General features: G+C 46.0%; 1 protein-coding gene across 2 annotated transcripts in view; it reads right to left on the bottom strand.

Annotated features, from left to right (window-relative positions):
• PNPLA8 (patatin like phospholipase domain containing 8) overlaps positions 1-19,888 on the bottom strand; it is a 73,853-nt gene that overhangs the window by 14,233 nt on the left and 39,732 nt on the right. For both annotated transcript variants that reach the window (XM_038752885.1, XM_038752884.1), the window contains exons 7-8: positions 19,168-19,225; positions 10,876-11,070 (exon numbers count right to left, since the gene is read on the bottom strand). In XM_038752885.1, coding sequence (XP_038608813.1) covers positions 10,876-11,070; positions 19,168-19,225 — 253 coding nt within the window. The remainder of the gene's footprint in view (positions 1-10,875; positions 11,071-19,167; positions 19,226-19,888) is intronic.

Genomic DNA, 19,888 nt, shown 5'->3' with positions numbered 1-19,888 from the left:
CAGAAGGGGAAGAGGTGATAAAGGTAAGAGTGTATATCAGACAGACTCATTAATTACTTATTTAATTAATTCAATCATATTTATTGAGCACTTACTATATAAGCAATTTCTCTTTCTGTGGGTGTTGTTCTGCTGGGCCGAACAGGAAACATGAAATCACTGTCCATGGCTTCAAAGCCACCCTTGTGTATCATGGGTAATTAACTTGTTAACGATAAATTAAATGTGAAATTAACACTTTTAACATTTTGTACCCCTCTGGTGAACATACACTCCATCTCAACATTTCCAGAGAATGTTCCAGCTGTAACCTCACCGACACTGACTTCTCATAATCCTAACAGAAACTTTTGACCTGCACTCCTCTTCACCCCGGAATTCTGTTTCCTCCTCACCGTGACCTCGGGACCCTTTTGCAGGCTCCTCCTCTGCCTCCCACCCTCTGACAGCGAGGGTCCCTCAAGACTCAGTTCAGGGTCCTCTTCTAGTGTCCATTTTTACCCACTTCCTTGGAGGTCTCACTCATTCCCTCCCACGGTTACAATTACCACATCTATACGGATGATTCCCAAATCCTCGCCTCCAGCCTTTAAGTCTCTCCTTCTCTATATCTTGCATTTCCTCCTGTCTTCAGGACACTGCTATCTGGCTGTCCTGCCCACACCTCAAGTCCAAACAGAACTCATCTTTCCACCCAAACCTCATCCTCCCCATTCATTCATTCGTTCACATCTATGGAGCACTTACTGTACGCAGAGCACTGTACTAAGTACAAGAGAAGAAACGTGGCTCAGTGGAAAGAGCACGGGCTTTGGAGTCAGGTCATGAGTTCTAATCCCGGCTCCGTCACTTATTATCTGTGTGACTTTGGGCAAGGCACTTAACTTCTCTAGGCTTCAGTTACCTCATTTGTAAAATAGGGATTAAGACTGCGACGTCCCCGTGGGACAACCTGATCACCTTGTAACCTCCCCAGCGCTTAGAACAGTGCTTTGCACGTAGTAAGCGCTTAATAAATGCCATCATTATCCCTTCTAGACTGTGAGCCCGTTGCTGGATAGGGACCGTCTCTATACGTTGCCAACTTGTACTTCCCAAGTGCTTAGTAGTGTTCTGCACACAGTAAGTGCTCAATCAATACAATTGAATGAATGAATGAATGAGAGTACACTACAACAATAAACAGACAAATTCCCTGCCCACAGTGAGCTCACAGTCTAGAGGGGGAGACAGACATTAATGCAAATAAATAAAATTGCAGATATGCACATAGTGCTGTGGGGCTGGGTGGGGGAAAAAGAAAAGGGAACAAGTCAGGGCAACCCAGAAGGGAGTGGCACTAGAGGAGGGAAGTGTGTTGGCTGAGTTGTACCAGGAGAAAAGGGAGAAGAGGTAGGGTTGGGGGGCAAGGTGGTGGAGTGTTTCAAAGCCAGTGGTGAGGAGTTTTTGTTAATATGGAGGTGGATAGGCAACCACTGGAGTTTTTTGAGTAGCGGGGTGACATATCCTGAATGTTCTTTGTAGAAAAGTGATCCGGACAGCAGGATGAAGTATGGACTGGAGTGGAGAGAGACAGGAGCCTGGGAGGTCAGAAGGGAGGCTGATGCAGTAATCTAGGCAGGAGAGGATGAGTGATTGTATTAGCGTGGTAGCAGTTTGAATGGAGAGGAAAGGGTGGATTTTAATAATAATAATAATGATCAAATTAATAATAATGGCATTTGTTAAGCGCTTACTATGTGTGAAGCACTGTTCTAAGTGCTGAAGGGGATCAGGTTGTCCCACATGGGGCTCACATTCTTAATCCCCACTTTATAGATGAGGTAACTGGGGCACAGAGAAGTGAAGCGGCCTGCCCAAAGTCACACAGCTGACAAGTGGCGGAGCCGGGATTAGAACCCGTGACCTCTGACTCCCGAGCCCGTGCTCTTTCCACTGAGTCACGCGGCTTAGTGATGTTCTGAATGTGGGACCGGCAGGTTTTAGTGATGGACTGAATATGTGGGTTGAATGACAGAGAGAAGTCAAGGATTACGCCAAGGTTAGGGGCTTGTGAGACAGGATGGTGGTGCCATCCATAATAATGAGAAAATCAGAGAAAGGTCAGAGATTGGGCGAGGAGATAAGGAGTTCTGTTTTGGACATGTTAAGTTTGAGGTAAATGGGAGGAATTCCAAGTGGAGATGTCCTGAAGGCAGGAGGAGATGTGATACTGCAGAAAGGGAGAGAGATCAGGGCTGGAGATGTAGATTTGGGTATCATCCTCATAGAGGTGGTAGTTCAAGTCATGGGACTGAATGAGTTCTCCAAAGGGATGGATGGAGATGGAGTACAGAAGGGGACCCAGAACTGAACCTTGAGGGACCCCCACAGCTAGGGGGTGAGAGGAGGAGCCTGTGAAGGAGACTGGGAATGAACGGTCGGAGAGATAAGGGGAGAACCAGGAGAAGACAGAGTCAGCGAAGCCAAGGTTGGATAACGTTTCCAAGAGGGGGTTGTCCACAGTGTCGAAGGCAGCTGAGAGGTCAAGGAGGATTAGGATGGATTCTGTGGACTGAAGTGGATGGAAGCCAGACTGGAGGGGATCAAGGAAAGAATTGGAGGAGAGGAATTTGAGACTGGGTATAGACAACTTGCTCAAGGAGTTTGGAGAGGAATGGTAGGAGGGAGGTGGGGAGCTAACTGGAGGGAGCCATAGGGTCAAGAGAGGGGTTTTTTTTTAGGATAGGGGAGAAATGGGCATGTTTGAAAGCAGTGGGGAAGAAGCCACTGGAGAGCAAACTGTTGAAGATGGCTGTTAGGGAAGAAAGAAGGGAGGGGGCGAGATTTTTGATAAGATGCAAAGGAACAGGATCGGATGTGCAGATGGAGGAGGTGGCTTTTGAGAGGAGGCAGGAGATACCGCTGGTACGGACGGGAGAGTTGAAGAGGTGACTGGAAGGGAGAGGGACTGGGGTGATTTTAGGGAGCTCACATCTGATGGTGTCAACTTTCTTAATAAAGGAGGATCACTTACACAATCCACCTCCTTCGCGCTTGTGCTTGGCCTCAGGGCGCCATTGGTGGAAATCTAAATATCAGGCCGACTTTGTCCACTTCAAGTTTATCCTCGCATGCTTTAACTCTGCCCTCTCCTCTGCCTGGCAAAACTATTCCTCTGCCCTTATCGACACCCAGGTCATTTGGGACAAGGGTTGGGGGAAGTGGGGGGATAGGTCGCCTGAGGAAGGAGGTACATGTTTGGAACAACTGGTGAGGGCGAAGGGTATGGGTGTCCATAAGAATGGATAAATAGTTTGGCCAAGCAGAGGAGAACACGGAGCTAAAGCATGTAGGGATAAACTTGAAATGGATAAAGTTGGCCTGATATTTAGATTTCCACAAGCAGGGATCTGCGACTCAAGCACAAGAGCAAAGGAGTTGGACTGCGCAAATGATTCAGGGCTGAGGATTAGAGATGTGAGATCGACAGAGGGAAGGGGGAGTGAGTGAGTTGAGTTCAAAGAGGGTGGTGTTGAGAGCATCTATTTGGTCACCAAGGGTGGGTAGTTTGGGTATGGAGGCTAAGTGGGGCATGATGAGTTGAGAAAATTGGATGGTGTACAGATTTACTAGGAGGAGGTTTGTGGGAGAAGAGGCAAGTAGAAGGCTGTGGTCTGATAGAGGGATTTCAGAGTTGGTGAGAGTAGAGACTGCACAGTGGTTAGAGATGATGAGATCGAGTGCATGTCCCAGTTGGTGAGTGGGTGAGGAGGGGCGGAACAGGAGGTCAGCAGAGTTGAGGAGTGGTAGAAGGCGGGCAGCAGAAGGGACATCAGGAACATCTATGTGGGTATTGCAGTCCCCAAAGATCTGTGTAGGCACGGAGAAAGAGAGAAGGAAAGTGAGAAAGGGATCAAAATGGTGATAAAAGTTGGAGGTGGGACCTGGGGGTAGTAGGTGACAGTGACTAGAATCTGGAGTCGGTGGTAGATGTGGATGATACGGGCTTCAAAGGAAGGGAAAGAAAAGGATGGGGGAGGTGGAATGATGCTAAAACAGCACTGGGGAGCAAGAAGGAGTCCAACACCTCCTCCTTTCCCGGTGAGTCACGGGGAGTGGGAAAAGATGAGGTGGGAAAAGAGCAGCAGGGGACACCGTGTCTTCTGGGGAGAGCCAGGTTTCAGCAGTGGCGAGGAGGAGGAGTGACAAACAGAAATAGGTCATTATCTTTCCCATCCCTATAGACAATACTACTATACTTCCTATCTCACAAGCCCATAAACTTGGTGTTATACTCAACTCAGCCTTCTCATTCAACCCACGTATTCAATCTGTCACTAAATCCTGTCAGTTTTACCTCCACGACCTTGTTAAAATCCACCCTTTCCCCTCCGTCCAAGTTGCTACTACGCTGATGCAAGCATTTATCATATCCCACCTTGTCTACTGAATCAGCCTCCTCACTAACCTCCCTGCAACTTGTCTCTCCCCACTCCAGTCCTTACTTCACTCTGCTCCCTGGGCCATTTTTCTAATAAACAGTTCGGTATATATCTCCCTACTCCTTGAGAATCTCCTGGGGTTGTCCCTGCACCTCCACAAACAGAAACTCCTTCCATTGGCTTTGAGGCAATCAGTCAGCTCACCCCCTCTGACCTTACCTCACTGACCTACTTCAGCCCAACCTGCACACTTTGCTCCTCTAGCACCTGCTTATTTAATATGCCCCATTCTCAACTATCTCACCGACTCCTTTCCCACATCCTCCCTTTGACCTGGAACTCTCTTACCCTCCATATATACCAGACCAATCTCCCTACCTTCAAAGCCTTATTAAAATCAAACCTCCTCCAAGAGACCTTCCCTGATTAAACCTTTTCCTCTACTCCTTCTCCTTTCTGCAGAGCCCATGCACTTTGTAAGAACAACAGGAAGAAGAAAAAGAATAATCACCACTATTATTATGGCTTTTATTAATTGCTTGCTGTGTGCTAAATGCTGAACACAATCCCTGTCCCTCCTGAGGAATCACAGTCTATCTTATTCTCCGTCTACTGAGGCCCAGAGAGGCTAAGGTTCTGGCCCAATGTGGGCCAGCAGCTGTGCGGGGCTCTGTCCCAATGCTCTTTCCCTCTACATGCTTTGTTGATTGATTTCTTTCTTTCAAGCCAACCTACTTGTCGTCATTCCTCCTGTCACCTACCTCTTGCTCCCATTCTCCCATCTGCTTGGAACTCCCTCCCATTCACACCTGGCAGACCATTGCTCTCCCCTCTCTGAAATCACACCTACTTTGGAGACTTCCCTGACTCTCATCTTCCCACTCCATTCCCCCACTACCACCACTTCGGCACTTGGGGAATCACACTCTCTCCACCTCGAAGCACGTATTTACACATCTCACCCTCAGCATCCAGGTCCAATCTCTTCCACCAAACAGCAAACAGCAACCGGAGGCCTCCCCACTCCTCTTATATCAAAGTGCAAGCCCTGCAGTCTAGAAGGCAACCTGCAGCTGTCATTTCCCTGAACGTTAAGTGTCACCCTACCTTCTCCACTGCAGCAGAATCAGTCAATGCCATTTATTGAGTGCACACCGTGTGCAGAGCACTGTTCTAAATCCTTGAGGGAGGAAAAGTCAGGGGGTAGACATGATCCCTGGGCTCAAACAGCTTATAATCTAGCCTGGGAAATGGACATTTAAAGAAATTACTGGAGGGGCAGTAACAGAGTATAAGGACATATATATATATATATGTGTGTCCCATGTTGGGGGTGAGGTTCATTCATTCATTCAATAGTATTTATTGAGCACTTACTGTGTGCAAAGCACTGTACTATGCACCTGGGAAGTACAAGTTGGCAACATATAGAGACGGTCCCTACCCAACAACGGGCTCACAGTCTAGAAGAAATCTAGAAGAAATCCCTTCCCCACAGCACCTGTACATATGTATATATGTTTGTACATATTTATTACTCCATTTATTTATTTATTTTACTTGTACATATCTATCCTATTTATTTTATTTTGTTAGTATGTTTGGTTTTGTTCTCTGTCTCCCCCTTTTAGACTGTGAGCCCACTGTTGGGTAGGGACTGTCTCTATATGTTGCCAATTTGTACTTCCCAAGCACTTAGTACAGTGCTCTGCACATAGTAAGTGCTCAATAAATACGATTGATTGATTGATTGAAGTAGGAGGTTAATACCAAAGAACTTACAAAGCAGGGACATAAGTGCATAGGCAATGCAGAAGGGAGGGGGAATAGGCTAGAGAAATAGCTTAATCAGGAAAGGATTCTTGGAGGAGATATGTTTTTAGGAGTATTTTGAAGATGGGGAGAGTGTTGGTCTGTCATCTTTGAAATGGGAGGGAGTTCCATCCAGGAGGGATGATTTGAGGGTTGATGGTGTGTGTGTGTATGTGAGAAAGACAGAGAGAGAGAGAGAGATGTGATCGAAGCACAGTAATTAGGTTGGTCTCAGAAAAGCAAAGTGTGTGGGCTGCATTGTAGTGGGAGAAAAACAAGGATAAGTACAGGGAGACAACTGATTTAGTACCTTAAAGCTGATGGTGAGGAGTTTCTGTTTGAAGTGGAGATGGATAGGTAATCACTGGGAGGTTTCTTACGAGGGGGGATACATCTGCAGAAAGATGTTTCAGAAAAATTATACGGGCAGCAGAGCAAAAAACGGAATGGACGAGGCTGGTGGAAGGGAGGGCAGCAAGGAGGGCAAAGCAGTAGTCGAGACGGGATAAGACAATGCTTGGACCAGTAAAGACTGCAGTTTGCACCTTGCATTAACAACTTGTTAAACTTAATGCTCTCCGGCATATCGCTTCACGTGATCCTGACGGGCCAGACAGGAAGTCTCCTTGCGAGGACACACTCAGGGGGGCCCCAGGTGCGACAGCTTCTAAGAACGGAACACAGAGTAACTGTAATTGATAGATTAGAATAATTAGGTGGAAGAAGCTCGATGTAACGGTCAACAAGGCTGGGGGAAACAACAGTCATTGCTGCTCATTGTCCTCTGAAAGGAAGGCAGACACAGCCTGGACCCGAGAGACCTCTTGGCCGGGGGACACCCTTGTGGGACTGGCCCGATTAAGGACCTGAACACTGAAAGGGACTGATCAACTCGCGACAGAAAATTCTCAATGTCCCGGGTTTGAGGGCTTAAATAATGTCAGAGATCTCATCGCCCCGGGATGAGGGCTTCAGAGAAGCAGGATATGTTCCACTTGATGTTTTTCTGTATGTTAATATGCATTTTCTTTCTGTGATTCTTAATATCGTGGTTTATTCCAGGGGTGAACCTGAGTCACAAATCCCCCCCATCCCTAACTGGCTCTACTGGGATGAAACCACCAGCATGGTGACAGATTGGATGGAGAGGAAGGGGTGGATTCCAGACACTTTATGAAGACGGAATGGGATCTGGTGACTGACAATATGCAGGTTGAAGGAGAGAAACTGGTCAAAGATGAAACCAACATCATGGAGGCTTGCGAGACAGGGGAGATAGTGGTGGTGTCAACTATGCTGGGAAAGTCCTCGAAGGGCAGGGTTGAGTGGGAAGATGAGGACTTCAGGGTGAAGTGGCAGTATGAGGCTTTCCATAATTTTTAGAATAGCGGGGTTGGGCTTCTTGTATTTATTGTGTAGCTGCTGTGACTGTTGGATTAAACAGCCCTGCTTGAGTGATGAGGAGGGAAGTACTGCGGCCTAGCAGAAAGTGCATGGGCCTGGGACTCAGAGGACCTGAGTCCTATTCCTGGCTTTGCCCCTTGCCTGCTGTGTGACTCTGGGCAAGTTGCTTAACTTTCCTGTGCCTCAGTTTCCTCACCTGTAAAATGGGGACTAAAACACCGGTTCTTATTTAGGCAGTGAGCCCCATCTGATTAGCTTCTATCTACCCCAGCACTTAGTACAGTGCTTGGCACATGGTAAGCGCTTAATAAATCCCACTATTATTACAGCTGGTATTACATTTAGTCTTGCCTTTGTCTTTACAGGCTGCTTGCTTTCCTTCTTTCATTTTTCCTGTGGGTCTAAATCACCAATCTTCCTCTCCCCCATCCTCCTTCCTAAACTGTGAGCCTCTTGAGAGGCAAGGACCTGGCCTCTTTTAATCTGGGTACTTTTCCCCAGAGCAGAATACAGTGCTTTGAATGCAGTAAGTGTTTAAATAAATCCTATAAGTACTCTTTTTATACTCTATTGCTCCCCAGCCTCTCTTCCCCACTCAATTGCAAGCTCCTTAAGGACAGACATTAAGCCTCCTATTTCTACCGTACTGTCCCAAGCATTTAAAGAGATCCGCACGGAGTAAGTGCCAACTAAATACTATCGATTGATTATGGGGCTGAATGCGGCTGGCAGAAATCCAGGCACTGGGCTGACTGACATTTCAAATACACTATATCCTGCTGGAATTCAGTTTTCTCTTCTGTTTCCTCCTATTTCCAGCTCCCTCACCGACTCCCATCCCCACAACTCCCATCAACTCCCATATGTCTGGAATCCACTCCCAACTCCCATATGTATTGTTTGTACATATGTGTTACTCTATTTATTTATTCATTTATTTTACTTGTACCTATCTATTCTATTTATTTTATTTGGTTAGTATGTTTGGCTTTGTTCTCTGTCTCCCCCTTTTAGACTGTGAGCCCACTGTTGGGTAGGGACTGTCTCTATATGTTGCCAACTTGTACTTCCCAGGCGCTTAGTACAGTGCTCTGCACACAGTAAGCGCTCAATAAATACGATTGATGATGATGATCAACCACTCCTACCCTTTAACTCCCTCCTGAAGCCCCAGTGTCCCCACCATTTGCCTATGGGATGGGATGATCTCACCATCATCAGAACAAATAGAATTAAAGCCTGAACGCTTTCTATAGAAAAGTGATCCGGGCAGCAGAATGAAGTGTGGACTGGAGTGGGGAAATGTCCCTTGTTCAATAGACACAAGAAACAAAAGACAATTGGGCACTGTCTTTTTCATAATGTGGAGTAACTACTTAGGAGATAATAAAAAGAAAATCTATTCAGGCCACTTTGGATACAAAAGGAGCACTGCAGAGCTACGGTATATTAGTCTAATCACGTGATCTTGAATTTCAGCAAGGCTCAAGATAAACCTCCATTAATTTATCAGGGAGGAGCAAAATGACCATACTTTCTGGCACTCAGAATTGCCCTTAAGATGAGGCTGAAATAAGGGAGAAAGCCAGGAAGGGATAGATGACAACACTGAATACTGCGCTCGGCGCACAGCAAGTGCTCAATAAATACGACTGAATGAATGAAAGAATGAATCTAGACTGGGCTGCTCACTCCCTAACCCCCACCCTTACACATGATACCACACATACGGCCACTAGCCACCTACACATATATACGCCGACATCCCCCCGACACACACACATACATGCACACGCAAATGCACACACAAACTGATCTACACGGCCGCACAAACACACACATATATAGGCTGACCCACACCGATGCACACACGCATTTACGGACACATACTACCCTCTACACTCACACAAACACACACTCACCAAACCACACTGCAGCTCACGCACAAATATATACACTCACATTGCCGCACACAGACATGCACATATATTCACTGACCCACACTACCCCCTGCGACACACTCACTGACCCACACTTCCCTGCACACACACACACACACACAATTACTGTCCCTCTCTGCCCACACACACATATAATATATATGTATGTGTGTGTATATATATATATATATATATATATATATATATATATATACACACACACTGATCCACACTGTCTAGCGCATGCACCCACACTGAGCCACAAACAACACACAAATGCTGACCCACGTGGTCACCCCCCAGCACTGTCCTGGGTGACTCACATGGTCAGCCCCTTAATTCCCACCCGCATGGTTACTCAGCCCTGCACCCTCCTGCTGATCCAGTCCCAAGTATAAGAGCCCCCGGGGCTCCCCTCTACCACACACAGCGACACCCATCTCGAAAATACTGACAAAAAACCACATCCACACAACCACCTTTGCTGATGCAACCGCAGCCACATAAAAACCTTGAGTTCTAAATTCTTCCTGAGAAAATCTTTAACAATAATTCTGTACTGATCAACCGGCAAATATAGTTCTTTCAAGGTGGCTCTAAATGGCACTTACTTTAAATGATCTGTCCTATTCACTGCCTGAACGACTTTCGTTCATTCATTCATTCAACTGCATTGATTAAGCGCTTACTGTGTGCAGAGCACTGTACTAAGCGCCTGGGAAGTACAAATCGGCAACACATACAGTCCCTACCCAACAACAGGCTCACAATCTAGAAGGGGGAGACAGACAACAAAACAAAACATGTAGACAGGTGTCAAAATCGAGTCAGAATAGAGTTAAAGCTATATGCACAGCATTAACAAAATAAATAGAATAGTAAATATGTCCACGTACTCTCCCAAGCACTTAGTACAGTGCTGTGCACACAGAAAGTGCTCAGTAAATATGACTGATCAACCATACTATTTATTCAATACCTATTGAGGGCTGCACGCTGTATTAAGCCCTTTGGAGAGTATAATGGAGGTTATTATCCCAGCCATAAAGTGCCTTGAATCACTGTCAATGAATACTAAATACGATCATCCCTCCATAAAATATGTGGCAAAAGGAAAATTAATTTGTGGTGAAGCTTCCCCTTCCTCCTGAAGACGACCGCAACTTTACCACATCTCTTGTGGTCCATTAAGATCTCGGTTCCGGAAACATCGTGATTTCTTCAAAAGGAGTGATTTGACCAAACCGCTCAAACTGAAATGAAACGAACTATTAAACCCAGAGGTGAAAACTTACTTGATGGAGGTCCTTATCCAGTGCATACTCGGCAAAGTAGCCCGGCGCAGCAGATGACGCTCTAATGGCTTGCCACAGCTTGTAGCGACAACTTCCCATATAATGCGACTTGACTCCAGGAAAATGACTGTAGTTTCTGAACACAAAGGCTTTCAGTGGGGTTCCTCTGCTTACAATCGTACTTACGGCAGCTACCTAGAAGGTGGAAAAGAGACTCGTCCAATTAAATATCTGGAATGAATTTAATCTATCCATAATTTGCCTATATTAATGTCTGTTGACCCCTCTAGACTGTAAGCTCCTTGCGGGCAGAGAACGTATCTACCAATGCTGCTCCCATGCGCTCGGTATATCATCATCATCATCAATCGCATTGATTGAGCGCTTACTATGTGCAGAGCACTGTACTAAGCGCTTGGGAAGTACAAATTGGCAACATATAGAGACGGTCCCTACCCAACAGTGGGCTCACAGTCTAGTGTTCTGCACACAGAAAGCACTCACTCAATACCACTGATCGACTGATTGATTGATGAAAAGCCACAATAGTGGCTTTAATCACAGAAATTTCCCTTGAACAACACTTGGACAGTTTCTGGCTTTGAAGCTGGTTTTTTTCCCCACCAGAAAAGGGTTTCATTCATTCATTCAATTCAATCATATTTACTGAGCGCCTACTGTGTGCAGAGAACTGTACTAAGTGCTTGGAAAGTACAACTGAGCGACAGAGACAATCCCTGCCCACACCGAGCTTACGTTCTAAGGTGATCCACTCCGGAAAATACAAATATTCTCCGAAGGGCACAGTGTATTTGAGAAAGAAGTTATTTTTGGTTTCATACTTGGCTGGTGGTTCTTGCCAGGGAGTGGGAAGTGGGATTTGAAGGATGGGCCTGGATGCGAAGAGACAGCAGGAAGGCAGCAAAAAAGGAAATCCATTTCTGGCTTCTAGACTGTACGTTCTTTTATTTTTGGTTCTTCTATTTTTGTGCCTTTGCCCCAGGAGGTGGGGAGCCACTTTCCATGGAGACATGGTTTGAGGAAGGCGAAGCTCTTTTTGAGCAGAAGTTTCCCACTAGACTGTAAAGTCCCAAAGGGCACAGACCACGTCTCCCACCTGTACCACACTCTCCCAAACACTTAGTACAGTACTCTGCACACAGCAAGTGTTCAATAACTACCCTAAGCAGTGCGGCATAGTGGCTAGAGCATGGGTCTGGGACTCAGAAGGACCTGGGTTCTAATCCGCCCTCTATGTCTGCTGTGTGACCTTGGGCAAGTCACTTAACTTCTGTGGGCCTCATTTAGCTCATCTGCAAAATGAGGATTAAGAGTGTGGGACCCATGTGGGGCAGGGACTGTGTCCAGCCTGATTAACTTGTATCCACCCCAGTGCTTAGAACAGTGCTTGGAACATAGAAAGCACTTAACAAGTACCATAATTATTACTATTATTATTAGTATCACCCCTGACTGACTGACTGATAAAGACCGAGGATAAAAGACGGTGAAAATGAACAGTGCCCAGAGCTGAAAACATCCAAATGACTGCCCGTCAAGGGACAGCCTTACTTATGATCATGATACCAATATATTATATATAACGGCATTTGTTAAGCGCTTACTATGTGCAGAGCACTGTTCTAAGCACTGGGGAAGTTACAAGGTGATCAGGTTGTCCCACAGGGGGCTCACAGCCTTAATCCCCATTTTACAGATGAGGTCACTGAGGCACAGAGAAGTTAAGTGACTGCCCAGAGTCACACAGCTGACAATTGGTGGAGCTGTGATTTGAACCCATGACCTCTGACTCCAAAGCCCGGGCTCTTTACCACTGAGCCACGCTGCTTCTTCAATACCAAATACCATTACGAATACCATTACAGATGCAGCCTGGCCTCTAGGATTCACAAATGCCCTGTCGGTTCACTGTTAGAAGGGTCTCCTTTGAGGACGAAATTTTGACTTGTACCTATCTATTCTATTTATTTTATTTTGTTAGTATGTTCGGTTTTGTTCTCTGTCTCCCCCTTCTAGTCTATGAGCCCACTGGTGGGTAGGGACTGTCTCTATATGTTGCCAGCTTGTACTTCCCAAACGCTTAGGACAGTGCTCTGCACACAGTAAGCGCTCAATAAATATGATTGATTGATTGATTGACGAAGGAGGACAACAACATACAGACTCATATTTGGGAGAAAGCAAGAAGAGAAGCGGTTTGGGTGGGAATAGGTAGAGAGAAGGCAGGAGTGAAGGACAAAGTCAGCACGGTCAGTACACGCGTAAGACTGAGGCAAGGGGAGAAAGGTGGGGGAAGGAGATTGGGAAGACAGAGTGGGCCACGGCGAAGCCAGCGGGGAGCTGGAGGCCGCCATTCAGAAGTAAATGGGGCACGAACGGACGAGCTGCTCAGGGCCGCCGTTTCCCCTCCCTTCCTGGCACCGATCGGTCGATCGCAAGTATTTACTGAGAGCTTACCATGTGCAGAGCTCTGTACTAAGCATTTGGGAGAGGACACTACAACAGTAAAACAGAGTCGGTTGACACGTCCCCTGCCCACGGACACTCTGCCTGCTCGCGACCATTACCAACAAACAGTAGCGGCAATACAGGTGGAACAGCTCTGCTGGAGCCATCCCAGAAGCATGGGTTGGGTGGCAGGGAGGGGACAGTGTGTTTGGCACAGAGGGGGTGCAATGCCCTAATAGGATTTACCCGACAGACCAACCTTCTGGCCTGGTGAGGACGGCGGGGACCCTGCGTACCTCTGGCCCCGCCATGCTTGCTGTTTGTACTTCCCAAGAGCTCAGTACGGTGCTCTGCACATAGTAAGCGCTCAATAAATACGATTGATGATGATGATGATAGCAGTGCGGTTGGCAAAGAGGGGGCACCGTGATCCGAGATGGCTTGCCCCCAAGGAACCAGGTCCTGGGGCAAGGGCAGCATCTTTTCCAGCTCCCCAGCCCGGTGATGATGAGGTAATAGTGGCAGTGATACTGGAGGAGATGGGTTGATAGCGGCAGCAGTGCAGCAGGGAAAGGAAGCTAATTTATTGGATGTCTACTCCATGTAGTACAGTAGTAATAATAATAATAATAATAATAATAATAATGGCATTTATTAAGCGCTTAGTATGTGCAAAGCACTTTGACACCACATTCACTACAACGCAGAATTCATGGGAGCCGAAGGCAACCGCTGAAGAATAGCCACTGAACCACTGAAGACGCCCTCCCCACCCTCTGCCCCCGAGAGACTAGCTGATGCCATGGCCGATTCCAGTCGGGTCTGCACGGCTTGCCAAGGAGTATCAGGTGAACCAGGAGCCGCAGCAAATTTCCCCTCTGGCTCATCTAGGTGCTAATAATAATAATAATAAAAGCATTTATTAAGCGCCTACTAGATACAAAGCACCGTTCTAAGCGCTGGGGAGGTTACAAGGTGATCAGGTTGTCCCCCAAGGGGCTCACAGTCTTAATCCCCAGTTTACAGATGAGGTAACTGAGGCACACAGAAGTTAAGTGACTTGCCCAAAGTCACAGCTGACAATTGGCAGAGCCAGGATTTGACCGCAAAGCCCATGCTCTTTCCACTGAGCCACGCTCAAGGTAACAGCGTAACCCAGCACTTCTCTTAATAAAGGCTCAAATCTCTGACACTTGGGTTACCTTATTCTCCCTGCTAACAACACTGGGGGAAGGTAAGTTCATCTTGAGGTTGCAAATGGTGAAAGGAAGGTATTTGAAAAGGATTCTGCTCACTAGCATATGCTCATATGCTAGTTTCCCGATTCCATGCATGCGACACTGCGGAGCTGGAAGTAATTTGGTAGCGGCGTGGCATGAGTTACAGCTTTCTGGAACTCCTATTTCCCGAAGAGGTGGGATGTACGGGGAGAGTGGTGAAAGGTTACCAGTTGAGTGACACAACTTCCACCGTTTTCTTTTTCACATTGCTCCACTGCATGTTGCAGTACCATCGATTGAATGCAATGAATTCTACTTAAGCACTTAGGACGTAAAACAGAAACACAAGAATCTTACACTCATTTGGAGGAGACAGAAATAGGCGCATTCACAAGCAGTGAAACGAGAATAGAGAAGATGAAATGTGCAATCAAAAAGACATTCAGAAGCTCTGAGGATGGACATGAATATAAGGGAAAGAGGCAGCTGCTGAGTTGATGAAATTTGGGGTACTACTGATAATTAATCACGGAGGGCTTGTTGAAGGAGGTAAGATTCGGGGTGGGGGTTTGAAGACAGAAGAATTGAATCTGCCAGATTTGTTGGGGAAGGGAGGTCTAGGTGCCAGGGGAGAACATGAGCAAAGGGACAGAGGAATGATCTCCTTCTCGCCAAAACCAATGGCTTCTACTCCATCTTAATCCTCCTTGACCTCTCAGCTGCCTTCAATATTGCTGACCACCCCCTTCTCCTGGAAGCACTATCGAACCGTGGCTTCACCGACAATGTTCTCTCCTTGTTCTCCTCTTATCTCTCTGGCCACTCATTCTCAGTCTCCTATGCAGGCTCACCCTCAGCCTCCCACCCCGTAACTGTGGGGGCCCTCAAGGTTCAGTTCTAGGTCCCTTTGTATTCTCCATCAACATCATTCCCTTGGAGAACTCATTCGTTCCAATGGCTTCAACTACCACTTTGCAGCAGATGATATCCAAATTTACATCCCCAGCCCTGATCTCTCTCCCTCTCTGCAGTCTTGCATTTCCTCCTACCTTCAAGACATCTCTATTTGGATGTCCTCCCGTCACCTCAAGTTTAACAAGTCCAAAACAGAACTCCTTATTTTCCCACCCAAACCCTGTCCTCCCCGGGACTTTCCCATCACTGTAGGCTCACCTCAGTCTCACAAGCTCGCAACCTTGGCATTATACTTGCCTCCCCTCTGTCATTCAACCCACATATTCAATCCATTACTAAATCCTGCCGATTCCACCTTCACAACATCGCTAAAATCCACCTTTTCTTCTCAGTCCAAACAGTTAGCACATTAATACAATCACTTATCCTCTTCCGTCCTGATTGCTGTAGGAGCTTCCAGAGTCTGGAATACCTCAATAATGGAAGGGGCCCAAATGTGGGGAAACCTGGTCAACTGATCGCTTATAGAAAAGGACTTTAAGCCTTCTCAGAGAAGTGCAGCTGCCTGGGGTATATGTAAACATTCTCCGTTAGTCTAATTTGCAGTCGCTTCAATTCTCACCACAGGTCTGTTTCTCTGGCTTCAAGCTGTATCTTCACCAATTTGCCAGTGTGATTCACAAACAATATTTTCCTCTGGTAATTTAAGGGACACCTTATCTCCTAATGCGATCGGCAAATAGGTGACTCCGATCCATGCTCTCTGTGTGATTATGTAATGACTCCTTCCACACAGACCTGACTCCTAGATATTCAGCATACTTGACTGGTCATCATTTACTCTTCCCTAGGCACAGTGGATAGCAAACTTTTACTATTTAAAGTTCTATTTTGGGTTCTCAGGTCATGCTGCCAATTCTTACAATCGTAAAAGGAATTCATAAAATCGTTTAGTTCAGTCTCTAATCTTCAACCAATCACTTGTATGTACTGAACTCATACTGTAGGCAGACTGCTGAACTAAGCAGTACAACAGAAGAAAAAGATCAAGTCCTGACTTTCAAGGAGCTGACAATCAAATGAAGACGACAAACTAGGTACAACCAGAGGGAGCAAGAGGAAGAACAAGGATAGCCCTAGCAATAACAAATGGGACGATGAAATAGATGAATAAGTGAATCAACTGATAGTAATGCCTGAAGCAGGTATTAGCTGAAGAGGAAGAGTCAGTGAGAGAGGCAGAAGAACCAGAAGATGACAGTGTGAGAAAAAACGAGTCTAAAGAGTGTTTCCCAAAGAAGGGGTAAGGTTGATCCATAGCTTCAAAAGCAACTGAAAGACCAAGTACGATCAGAATGGAGTACAGTCTGTTAATTTTGTCAAGACGGAGCTCAGCGGTGATCTTGGAAAATGCGGTTTCAATGAAGTTGATGGGCGGGGAGTGGGAGGAGCTAAATTTTCAAGGGTCATTCATTCATTCATTCAATCGTATTTATTGAGCGCTTACTGTGTGCAGAGCACTGTACCAAGCGCTTGGGAAGTACAAATCGGCAACATATAGAGACGGTCCCTACCCAACAACGGGCTCACAGTCTAGAAAACTACACTGATTTTCTGAACTTTCTCCTGCACTGATTCCAGGAAAGAGACAATGGCCCTCGGCTCACCAATAAGAAAGGGGTAAAGGGCCCCCTTTAATAATATTTAATAGTGATAGCAATAATTGTGGTATTTGTTAAGCACTGTACTAAGTGCTGGGGCAGATACAAGATAATCAAGTCTCATATGGGACTATGTCTGAATCAGAGGGAGAATGGGTACTGAATCCCCATTTTGCAGACGAGAGAACTGAGGCACACTGAAGGGTCAAAGCAGAAGCTGGAGGAGAGGAAGAGCGGAAGAGGCAGTGGACATAAAAAGCTTGTTCAAGGAGACTGGACAGGGATGGTAGAAGGGAGAAAGAAAGATAGCTGGATGGGGTGATCTCAAAAGGTTGAGAACTTGGGTGTCTGGGAAATGCATTTTCCATTTTATGACATCTATTTACCTCAGACATTGCAGATGAAACTGACAAGAGTTGTTGGTGTGGATGGTGTCTGTGTTTACAGCCATAACAATGTTGCGATGTCAACAGCTCGCTAGACCTCAGTCTCTCTCTTTAGACTGAATCCCCCCTTTTCCCCATAGACAATGGTTCAGAGTTCCCAAGGCTGAGGAGGCCATGCAGATGGGTCACCTGCTGATGTCATTCTGCAAAAGCACACTGCACACACACTTTTAGACTGTGAGCCCACTGTTGGGTAGGGACTGTCTCTATATGTTGCCAATTTGTACTTTCCAAGCGCTTAGTGCAGTACTCTGCACATAGTAAGCGCTCAATAAATACGATTGATGATGATAGGCACCAACGTTTTCCAACTGCTTCAGTATGCACATCACCGTTGGGTTCCACTAGACTGTGGTCCTGGGTTTCGGCTGAAACATTACTTCCATCTTTTTCCGACAAATTTCAGGTTCCGAAAAAGATTCAATGAACCACTGTACAATTTAAGACTACAGGACACCAGTGGGCAATCATCTACAGAGAGTAGCTCATGGATAAGAGTTTTTACCACCTTTTCTCTCAAAGTTGGTGCAAATTCAGGAGTACGCTGACTGGACAACATCGCAGGTAGACCTGGGGTTTCACGCCTTTGAATGTGGAACAGAGAGAAATGGCAAGTCCTTCAAGGTATGTGAGGAAGAGACAGACATGTGGCGAATAATATTTTAAGAACATGAGGAGAGCAATACCATGTTTGAAGTGGGAAAAGGCTATATGCAAGGAGACCATTGTGGCGGCTGATAAAGCAGTCTCATCACTAAGTGGAAGACTGGGTCAAGGCGGAGAGGAAGGAAGGGCAGAGCTGGGAAATGCTGTGGAGGAAGATATAGCAGGGCTTGGCCACAGGCTGAATATTAGAGTTAAAAAGATGGTGAGTAGCTGAAGTTGGGTAGCACAGCACAAGCTATGGCAAGACCAGAGAAGCAGCGTGGCCTACTGGATACAGCACGACCCTGTGAGTCAGAAGGACCTGAGTTCTAATCCCAGCTCCACCACATGTCTGCTGTGTGACCTCAGGCAAGTCACTTCACTTCTCTGTGCCTCAGTTACCTCATTTGTAAAATAAGGATTAAGACTGTGAGCCTCATGTGGGACAGTGACTGTGTCCAACCTGATTTTCTTGCATCCAGTGCTTAGTACAGTGTCTGGCACATAGTAAGCGCTTAAATACCACCATTAAGATTAGTGACAGTATCCTTCCATATCTACATTAATCACTCGTGCAATAATTTAATAAAGTTACTGTTTTCAGTGGAAATGCAGAACAGCGGGTCGCCTTGCTCTGTAAATCGATTAACGGGATTTGAGCATCTGCTTGGGCAAAGCACTTTAGTAAGCACTTGAGAAAGTACAAGAGGAGCAAGAGACATTGTTTCTTACACCAGGGGCTTTCACTCAATAGAGACATTTAAAAACAGAGTAATCAGTAACCTTTCAAGTGCTTAGTTCAGGGGTCTGCAAACAGTAAACACTCAATAAATACTACTGATTGACTCAGTTGAATGTACTATATATATATATATATATATGATCCCTGGCCTCAAGGATATTGCAATTAAGCAGGAAACCAAATTATTTACTTACCTTAGGACAGTGGGGATTTCTTGCTGTTTCAATCATTAGTTGGGATCCCACTTTTTCCCTTCATAAAATTAAAAAGAAAAGGTAATTTTCATTAAACATAATCAAATGATCAAAACCCAATACTATGTATGCTTACTCTGTCTCATCAGTCGATCAATAAATGGTATTTATTGAGCAGTTACTATGTGGACAGCACTATACTAAGAGTTTGGGACCATACAACAGAATTAGCAGACATGTTTCCTACCCATAACAAGCTTACAGTCTGGAGGGGTTATTACCTGAAAACAACACACGCCTATGAAATTCAAAAAGTTTTAAGCTATGAATCACTGTGCTAAGCGTTTGGGAAAGTACAATACAGTGGAGTTACAGGTGCAGCCCAGGGCCACGTGATGGAGTGTTTGCGGGCTCCTGGGATTCGGCCTCCGTGGGAAGATGGAGAGTACAATCTGGGACATGTTAAATTTGAGTATCAGCGGGGCACCCAAATTGAGATATCCTGAAAGCGGGAGGAAACACAAGATTGCAGAGAAGAGGAGCAGGGGCTGGAGTGGGTGTAAATGAAGAAAAGAAAGGAACCCAGAACTCCAGAGCCTCCAGTGGCTTCCCGTCCACTTCTGCATCAAACACACACTCCTTACCACTGGCTTTACTCGATCGCCCATCTAAACTTGCTGATTTCTGACCACAGCTCGGCCCATTCACTCCGCTCCTCTAA

Source organism: Tachyglossus aculeatus, chromosome 10 (assembly GCF_015852505.1).
Source record: "Tachyglossus aculeatus isolate mTacAcu1 chromosome 10, mTacAcu1.pri, whole genome shotgun sequence".
NCBI classification, from domain to species: Eukaryota; Metazoa; Chordata; class Mammalia; order Monotremata; family Tachyglossidae; genus Tachyglossus; species Tachyglossus aculeatus.
The sequence above is the reverse complement of the archived record's forward strand: the minus strand, read 5'-3'. Positions and strand labels throughout refer to the sequence as shown.